At 40.3% G+C, this 10,375-nt stretch overlaps 1 protein-coding gene across 1 annotated transcript in view; it reads left to right on the top strand.

The window, feature by feature from the left end:
* The window catches only part of LOC103507075 (UNC93-like protein MFSD11), a 33,741-nt gene extending 23,674 nt beyond the window's left edge, over nucleotides 1-10,067 (top strand). Inside the window, exon 5 of the mRNA XM_008471516.2 lies at nucleotides 9,971-10,067. Coding sequence (XP_008469738.2) covers nucleotides 9,971-10,067 — 97 coding nt within the window. The remainder of the gene's footprint in view (nucleotides 1-9,970) is intronic.
* Nucleotides 10,068-10,375: the final 308 nt, after the last annotated feature.

Genomic DNA, 10,375 nt, shown 5'->3' with positions numbered 1-10,375 from the left:
CGAAGGAAAGAACAAAAGGAAGAAGAAAAAGAAAACCAAAGAAAGAACAAGAGGAAGAAGAAAAAGAAGACGAAGGAAAGAACAAGAGGAAGAAGAAAAAGAAGAGACTGAAGAAGAATAAAACGAATCAATGTGATTTCTCAATTTCTCAAAAGAAGAGGAAGAGGTTGGAGAAGAAGAACAAGAAGAACCATCAGTTGATTTGTTGTTGTGGCTTTCAATTTCTCAAGTGACGAACTACTTGTGATTATTTGTATTTTGTTTACGAAGCATGATGAATTTTTAATGAAGAAGCGTTGATGAGGTGAGCACGAGATTTGCAAAGTTTGTTTCTCAAGTGTCTGCTTGGCCTCTTTTGATACCTGTCTATTGTCTTCAATAGTCCATTATGTACCTACCTAAATAGAAACCTACAGGGTTCCTTGGTAGTACCTTACCTACAATGATGGGTTGTAGTGGCTGTTACGGATAAAGATAGTGTAGGGAGACCACATAAGAGATGTGGAGACCGATATGGGATGCCAGAACTACATGGAGCTGAAGCGAATAGCTCTGAAGATCGGAATGAATGGAGGAGAAGAGCTAAACTGCTGCTGCCAACCAATCGCCAGATTGTAACCTAATTTGGAGGTTGTATATTGATTGACCCGCTCCACCCCTCTTGAACGTGTGTGACGAAGCCCTCTTTTCATAATCAATGGAAATGTGCTTTCAGTCGAAAAAATACTTCAATAGAAAATCTGCGTACAAAGTACAAAATTCAAAAGAGATGAACTTGGCGAAAACGCTTTCGGGGTGGATAAAGTTCGAGATATCCAAGGCAGACTTAAGCAAAGGATCAGATGCTGAGCAGAAAAGCCAAAAGCTTTCGGGTGGATAAAGTTCGAGATATCCAAGGCAGACTTAAGCAAAGGATCAGATGCTGAGCAGAAAAGCCAAAAGAACGCCTAGTAAAAAAGGAATACAAAAGATGGCCCATTTACTGATCCATCCCGTACCTGCATTGAACCACCAAACTGCAGATTCAATGTCCACCTCACCGCCCTAACCACTTCACTACAGAGAGTAGGAAATTCATTAGGTAAACCCTTAATTCATGAACCCACCACCCTGCCAGTGAAATTGAGTATCTAAAGTCTGCAAGTCTAATGAGGTAACACATCCATAGTCTATAGGTATAATAATATGATGAGGTCCGAAAAAAGGGTAAAAATCTGGTGTGAACATCACACGACTTTCCTTATCCTATTGAATGATGCTTATTTGAGTGCTCTTTTACCCTAACTCTTACAATATACACCGTTTTGTCACTATAGCTGAAAACCGCCAAAAAACGGTCGAAATCTGTCCAAAAGCGGTCAAAATACCGCCAAGCGAAGAAACCATCTCGTTCCTGCCTAAATGGCCGACAGCCATATTGGCAAAAAACCCCCATGAGAATAGAAAGTTTGATCGGATGAGTTTAATCATAACATAACGCACTGATCAATCTATTCCATACAGGTTTTCCCTCGGGATATTTCCTCAAGTTCAGTGCTTCCTAACCTGGGGTAGTTCCCTATCAGTGCAATAGTCCTGAACTAAAATGGGCGCGTCACAAAAAGGATCAAGAAGAGGGGTATTTCCAGAAAATGTAAAACAGATTAAACAGAATGTCGTGGGATACTTTAGAGAAGGAGAAAGTGGAAGAGGGAGAAGGAGAGAGAAGCCGTTCTCGAGATATTTTGTTTACAGACAGACACACACACGGACCAATGGCTGAAACTTTGGATTTAGGCTCTGGGGACCTCAAAACGAGTTTTGGTATTAAAAACTAACCATCGAAAATTTGACCCGATTACATTACTTTCCTTCCTATAGGATAAGGAAAGTAAAAAAAGGTGTACAATTGAAGCATACTCGTATAAGAAAAGGAATACTTTTTATGGTACACAATCACTTAAAAAATTGCCCCCCATATTTTTGGGAAGAGACCAAACTGCAGATTCAATGTCCACCTCACCGCCCTAACCACTTCACTACAGAGAGTAGGAAATTCATTAGGTAAACCCTTAATTCATGGACCCACTACCCTGCCAGTGAAATTGGGCATTAAAGGTCTGCCAGCTCCTACCAAAAATCCTCCATCCCTTCTTCCTCCCTCTCCCTTTTCTTTATTTCCCAAGATTTTTATTTTTCGACCAATATTCAAGGGTAAGGAAGGGAAGGGTATAAGTGGGGGTGTCTCCTCCATCTCTCCCCTCATTCTCAAGACTTTTATTTTTCGACCAACATTGGAGGGGAAGGGAGAGGAAGGAAGGAGGGGGAGGGAAGTGAAGTGTATAAGTGGGGTTGCAGATCGCAAAGTCGCTAACTCTGGCACTCTGGCAGAGTAAACAAACTAGGTACATATCTAATTCTAAACTTGTATACTTAGACGGCGTCGACTATGGACACAGTTTAACCCATTAGTGCATAAAGTAGTTTTTGCTCGTTTTTGTGGAATATTTCTTTGAAAATTGGCTATTTTGGCCGTCCTCTATTGTCTATTGTTCCTTCCTGAAAGGAATAGCAACGTTAAATGCACCCAGTACCCTCTTGAAAATGACTACGCTGCCCTTAACGCACTTGATGCAAGCTGCAAGTAAGCCACGCGAATCGTGCAAGTGCTGAGAGCGATTTCATTATCTTCACACTTATCATAATATTTATGAGCTTGGCGAGATTATTCAAATCGTTTGTCTGTTTTCTGTCGGATAGATCACGATTTGCCACGCGAACGCAGCTGCTTCTTTGTGTAAAGAAGTTGTTTAACAAAACAAGTAGAACCGTGTTCAAGTTGTACTTACAGAGAAGATTTCATCTTTGATTGTTTGAGATGTTTTTTTACGTGGACCTGGGCGTGTAGCGCTGGAATCTGTTTCTGTCAGAGTCAGGACATACGATTCAACATCCTTACGGTACCTCAGACCTATCTCGTTGGGTGTTTCATCTACTCTTGGAGTATCTCAAAATTCTCAAATACATCGGTAGTGCAGTGGTCAAGACGCTCACCTGGTAATCAGGAGGGCGTGGGTTTAACCCGGTCAGAGGTATGGAACTTTATCATGCTCTAGGGTTGCCAGATCATTTTCAGCCCAAAACGGGACAAGCGACCTAAAACGTCAAAAAAAAACGGGATTTTGGATGAAAATACGGGACAAGCAGCTTTTTTAACCCCCCCTAGCCCTCACCCTGCAATTTTTAGAAGAAAAAAAAACACTCATTTTTTTAAAAAAATCAACTGTTTTTTCTTCAGATTTATATTAATGAAATTAGAAATTAAAAATTATTCACTTCTCATATTTTTGGAAAATTTTAATTTGTGACATTGGTAATTACCGGAGGAGATGGTGAAACTGGGGAAAATACGGGACATTTTGAAAAGTGCCCAAAATACGGGACGTCCCGGGAAATACGGGACGTCTGGCAACCCTACTCAGCATTGTGCAGTGTATCAAATTCACACTTTATCCAAAATGCATACAGTGCCTCAAAAAACGTCATGGAAACAAACTTTGTACTTTGCATACCTACTTAATTATTTAGAGTGCAAGTGGCCAGTGTGACATTCTGAACCCAATTGGTAGCAACTATCAGCTAACGTCATCAATAATCCGTTTCTCATATATCTCTACTACCTATAACATTCACCTATAAAAGCTCAGCTATAAATTTCTCCCAAAGATCAAGATAACAAACAGGGCATTTAGTTGAGCTTAATCTGATAGAGTATACCTAGGTATCCTACGTCATAATATTTACGATATTGCAATAGTGTGGGATGGATACCCACACAGAATCAAGAAATTCCCTACAAAACCAGAAGATACACTATTTTCATCAACCGTGCCAGAAGTATCATCATCTTGCACAAAACCGATTGCAAAACCACTTAACTTCCATGAACCTTTGACACCCACAGACCAACACATAAAGTAGGTATGTATTGTAAATTTAAATAAAATAAAACAAGGAAGATATTACATGAAACAAATACTATTGAACATGTTTATACGAAGAATAAAATAAAAAACCTTGGTCATCCAAAGATCATGTGTCGTAGCGTGAAGAGAGGTCTGAGAAATCATAGTGAGCTCCTACTCCCCGCTGACACAAGACACAAATTAGAAGCGGATTTTATTGCCTCCGTGCTAGATCTGGAACACGGAACGACAAACCTTTAGATACCCGAGATCTTGGGGAAGTACACCGAAAAAAGAAACAAAAGAAAGATATTGGAAGTGATCTGAAACAGAAAGCAAACTATTTGGAAGAACAACAAAACAGACACTAAAGATGATATTGAAGTGCAATAAATATCAGTACAATAGTCTGGGAAGAGAAAAAGAAAGCACAATTTCTCTCCCAAGTTCCAAGTGAAATGGAGCGGATATTTTCGTCGCTCCTACCAAAAATCCTCCATCCCTTCTTCCTCCCTCTCCCTTTTCTTTATTTCCCAAGATTTTTATTTTTCGACCAATATTCAAGGGAAAGGAAGGGAAGGGTATAAGAGGGGGTGTCTCCTCCATGGGAAGAGAAAAAGAAAGCACAAATTCTCTCCCAAGATCCAAGTGAAATGGAGCGGATATTTTCGTCGCTCCTACCAAAAATCCTCCTTCCCTTCTTCCTCTCTCCCCTCATTCTTTATTTCCCAAGATTTTTATTTTTCGACCAATATTCAAGGGAAAGGAAGGGAAGGGTATAAGTGGGGGTGTCTCCTCCCGTCCCGTATTTTCATCCAAAATCCCGTTTTTTTTTTACATTTTAGGTCGCTTGTCCCGTTTTGGGCTGAAAATGATCTGGCAACCCTAATAAGTGGGGTTGTAAGGGAGTGAGGGAGGTGCAAGATATTTAGGGAATATAGGGGTTCGTACTGTGGAAAACGAATTCATCCTATCCATATAGGTACACATGGGTTAGGTTATGAGATTTTTCTCAACTTGATACAGAAGTACATAGGTACCTAGGTATAACAAATAAGTACCGACCTGCCTATATATTGAAATCTAATTATGTTAAATATTTCACCTGTGGTAAAGCTAGGAGCCTCCTCACAATTTCGTGGATATTAACAAGCATGTTAATGTAAATATTTTCAGCTCTAGAAGTCTAGAAGGCACATTCGATGCATTGTAGTAGACGTAGGTAAAATTATCTTGTTCATACCTACCATCGCGCCTCATCATAGAGATGATGGAGAACGTTTAATTAAAGAAAAGAAAAACATGGATTTAATAAACTCTCAAATAATTACCATGAAGACGTGATGGAAACGTAGAATTTACCCATTATTTTAATTTTATTGGTTTTAAAGTGGTCTTGGGGGAGATTTCCTTGGAGGTTCGAGAAATCGAGACCTGAAAGCTAAATGATTATGTCTTTTTGCTCGCAAGACGCGTTATTAGCCGAGGTGCCTGCAGATCTTTGGGGTAGGTATGAATTTATTGCACTGGAGCGGAGTCGAGTTGTTGAAGCATTTGAAGCTGAAGATACCAAAGTAGTCATATCCAAAATAGTTACCTGAGAGCTACATATATTTGAGGAGGTCTCCAGAAGAAGGGTCAAATTGCATAAAATGAGTTTTGAGGTAAGACCTTTCAAAGTTTTCAAATGCAATCTCCAGAAAAAGGGCTAAATCGCCATTTGGTCCCTCTTCCAAAGAGCTCCTCATTTAGCTAATAAAAACGAAACTCGTCTAAGTCACTAGGTGTTTTTCCGTTTCAGGAAACTTTGGGAAACGCAACCGATTCTCTTTTGGAAGCTGAAATGACGCATGTACTAAACCATAGGAAATCCAGGGTGGCGCGCTATCGGAATTGGTTCCGTTTTCGAATTCCCTAAAATACAAGGACCCCGAGTCTGCTCAAAGGTTCTTTCCCTGTACACAAAAAGCCCAAAGTGGCTGAGGTGTAAGGCAACCCTAACCTTGAAGGAAAATGCTGCTCAAAGGTGTTGTTGGTGTGTTTGCAGTATTGACTGAACTATTATTGATTCCCTTGTCCAAGAGGCTCAAGAGCCCAGTGTGATCCAGTATGTAATCTAGTATTACCTACTCTCTACATTAAGCCACCACCTCCCTGGTACTGGTACAGGAAAATGCTGCTCAAAGGTGTTGTTGGTGTGTTTGCAGTATTGACTGAACTATTATTGATTCCCTTGTCCAAGAGGCTCAAGAGCCCAGTGTGATCCAGTATGTAATCTAGTATTACCTACTCTCTACATTAAGCCACCACCTCCCTGGTATGTCAGGTATTTGTTTTCAAATATTAATTAAGTTATCATCAGAACGAAGCACTGGAGATACCTCATCTGGTACCGAATTGCCGTGCGCCCCAATTTCGGAAACCGAAATAATAGATGGTTCCCCACCTGAGATTCCGGGATAGTAGTGGTCTTTCGAAGATCCTAGCAGTCATCAACAGTGATCAGTGGCGAAGCAACCAGCAAAAGGACGTAAAACGTAAATTAAATTACACATTAGACTCACAGGTATGTCGTGGCTTGGGAGACCAAAACTGAGGTTGTTGTTGTTGTTAACGCTGGCTACATCAAACAGTTTCAAGACCGAGGAAGTTTGCCGCTCCAACAGGATCCGTCCACAGTGAGGTGGGGTCCAAATCAGTCGGTTTCGCCAAAACTGAGGTGGGGAGATAAGGTTGAGGAAGACTTGAGAGAAAAGGGAGAAGGCGTTAGATGAGAGGACATGGAGAGGTAGAATAAAGGAGGGTGACGCCGACCCCAAATAAGATTGGGAAAAGGTGCAGTAAGCCAAAACTGAGGTGGGGAGATAAGGTTGAGGAAGACTTGAGAGAAAAGGGAGAAGGCGTTAGATGAGAGGACATGGAGGGGTAGAATTAAAGGAGGGTGACGCCGACCCCAAATAAGATTGGGAAAAGGTGCAGTAAAAGACTAAAAGAAGAAGAAGAAGAATAAAGTCTGTCGTGGCTTGGGATTGTTCGTAATATGTTTTGCTGTAGCCCTGCAACAGTCTGCAGGTCTGTACGCACCTTTGAAAGTTCAACGTGAGAAATACATCGGTAGTGCAGTGGTCAAGACGCTCACCTGGTAATCAGGAGGGCGTGGGTTTAACCCGAATACTAGCAGTAGTTTCTCAGAATACAGACTCTGCTTTTAACAATAATCCAAACATCGGGTATTCCAAGTACAGAGCTGGATGTTGTAGCATTTGTGGACAAATTGTGCTCTAAATATCGGTATTGCAGCAGATACACTACAGGCAATTACCTAATGTGGAAAATTCTTCCATATCATCTCGTGCAAAATCCACTAATAATTCCACTTCATCAATCATCCACAAAGTCTACAGTCAGGTGCGAAAAGTTTGAGTCGGATTGACTTTAGAGCCTTTGCAATATCAAAAATATTACAATTGATACCTACAGAATTAACTAGAAAACCAAAGGTATCTTGTGGCACACTATAATAAATCTAAATAAATAAAAAAGGTATCTTGAAGACAACATGAGCTTTTAGCTGGAAAAACTCTTTGAGGTAGGACTTTATACTGTTATAACTCCTTCAATTGAATAAATGAATGTCTTTAAAAAAGTCTTTAATAGAAGATATTTATGTACCTATTCTTAAAGGAACTTTTTCAATATCGACGATATTTCTATTGAAAATACAGTCAGAAGACGGTAGATCACTAGATCTTCTTTTGGCTGGCTCCTGACTCCAACATGAGCTTTCGGCTGGCACCAAAAAGGTCTTTAAAAAAGTCTTTAATAGAAGATATTTATGTACCTATTCTTAAAGGAACTTTTTCAATATCGACGATATTTCTATTGAAAATATAGTCAGAAGACGGCAGATCTTCTTTTGGCTGGCTCCTGACTCCAACATAAGCTTTCGGCTGGCACCAAAAATTGTTTAGATAGGTGCACGTTTTACAAAAGAAATGGAAATGAATTGTTACAATCACCAAAAATTGTTTAGATAGGTGCACGTTTTACAAAAGAAATGGAAATGAATTGTTACAATTTTTTGCATTCGAGTGTATAATATCTTCTAATAACTGGCGCAGAAAATCTTTCTACTGGATAATTAATGGTCTCTGGGAACACATTCCCCGCTGGCCTTAGACAATAGTGTGCAATGTTAATGATGTTCTATGTCGGTGACCGTGGCACAGGACTTGTGTCTGGTAGTGCTAATAATGGCCAGCGGTGTCCAAGCAACCTTTGGTCACTCATCTGGAAACTCTCCAACTGCGGCTGGTACCCGCTGGTAAAGCTGTGTCCACACTTAGTCAATGCCGTCGATCGAAGTCAACTGACTTATATAACCAACATATAAACATCATAATGAAAACCCAGCAGATAAAATGAACATTCAATCAGATACATCGCGGATAATGGGCTTAACCTCTATCACTCAAGATAAGCAACTTTGAGCGGTGTCGGTGGTTGGCACCAGAATGCCAGAATGAATGTCCATTTGGGCAATTGCGTGCAGCTTGGCTTTTCCCGGCCCCAATCAGGTTAGTTATAGTTGAGGTTAATGTGACGAGGTGGTAGCTTGTCGCCAAATGTAGGGTAATGACGGCGTCGACTATGGACACAGTTTAACCCATTAGTGCATAAAGTAGTTTTTGCTCGTTTTTGTGGAATATTTCTTTGAAAATTGGCCGTCCTCCAACATCCTTACGGTACCTCAGACCTATCTCTTTGGGTGTTTCATCTGCTCTTGGAGTATAACCCATTAGTGCATAAAGTAGTTTTTGCTCGTTTTTGTGGAATATTTCTTTGAAAATTGGCTATTTTGGTCTTTTTGTTCCTAAATGGTATTACTCAGGCGAAATATACCGAATTTTGGCCGTCCTCTATTGTTCCTTCCTGAAAGGGATAGCCACGTTAAATGCACCCAGTACCCTCTTGAAAATGACTACGAATTCTACTAACTTTCAAAATTGAAATAGGTATTCAATTTGTCCATACACGGTGGGTTTTGAGTCAGCTATGTGTGATACATTCCTAGGGTGTATCACTGGGTATGGAGTTGATATTCAATAACTTAGCCTCGTGAGGACAATTAAGTAGCTACTTTAATCGGGTAGCGACCAGTGGCGACGTTACCAGTGTAAAAAGTATATTGAAATATGGAAATTGATTGCAAAGGAGGCACTTAGTAATGTTATGATATCCACAAAAGTTGTGTAAAAGCTCTGCTTTACCACAAAGAATTTGAGATTTGATTTGAGTTGATATTCAAAGGTGAGGTGTCCAAGCAACCTTTGGTCACTCATCTGGAAACTCTCCAACTGTGGCTGGTACCCGCTGGTAAAGCTGTGTCCACACTTAGTCAACGCCGTCGATCGAAGTCAACTGAAACCGTATACTGCTTTGACAACATAGATACACCTCGTCGATCGACGGTCTATTGACGGCGTCGACTATGGACACAGTCTAACCCATTAGTGCATAAAGTAGTTTTTGCTCGTTTTTGTGGAATATTTCTTTGAAAATTGGCTATTTTGGTCTTTTTGTTCCTAAATAGTATTACTCAGGCGAAATATACCGAATTTTGCCCGTCCTCTATTGTTCCTTCTTGAAAGGGATAGCCACGTTAAATGCACCCAGTACCCTCTTGAAAATGACTACGTATTCTACTTTCAAAATTGAAATATTCAATTTGTCCATAGACGGTGGGTTTTGAGTCAGCTATGTGTGATACATTCCTAGGGTGTATCATGCCCATGATTAATTCACTGGGTATGGAGTTGATATTCAATAACTTAGCCTCGTGAGGACAATTGAGTAGCTACTTTAATCGGGTAGCGACCAGTGGCGACATTACCAGTGTAAAAAGAGTATAGAAATATGGAAATTGATTGCAAAGGAGGCACTTAGTAATGTTGTGATATCCACAAAAGTTGTGTAAAAGCTCTGGTTTACCACAAAGAATTTGAGATTTGATTTGATATTCAAAGGTGGCTCAAGGACTCAGAGACGTTTCCAAAGACATTGAGGACGGCTGACATGCTCCAGAAGGATTTCCGAATGACGAGTGCGGGCATGTCACATTAGAGTCACCGCGAACCGCATCAACTCCAGAGGTTGTTAATTATCAGTACCATTCATGGACAAAGTTGCTTACACTCTCGAACTTTAGAGAAACTAGTTTCACTTTCACAAAATGGTAAGGCCACTTCTTCAGCCGCGCCAGGATACCAGGAGTACACCACTAAGCACATACCTAATGACTATAAATATGTAGGTATAATAGAGAATGAAAGGTACCCCTATTCCCTATGCCCTGATCTTGGATTTCAACTAATTGTAACTCTGAAACCAAAATACCTATAAGCTTTGCAACATGTTGGTAATACCTACAC

This window comes from Diaphorina citri, unplaced genomic scaffold (genome assembly GCF_000475195.1).
Source record: "Diaphorina citri unplaced genomic scaffold, Diaci psyllid genome assembly version 1.1 scaffold285, whole genome shotgun sequence".
Taxonomy (NCBI): Eukaryota; Metazoa; Arthropoda; class Insecta; order Hemiptera; family Psyllidae; genus Diaphorina; species Diaphorina citri.
This window is presented reverse-complemented; position numbering and strand designations above follow the sequence as displayed.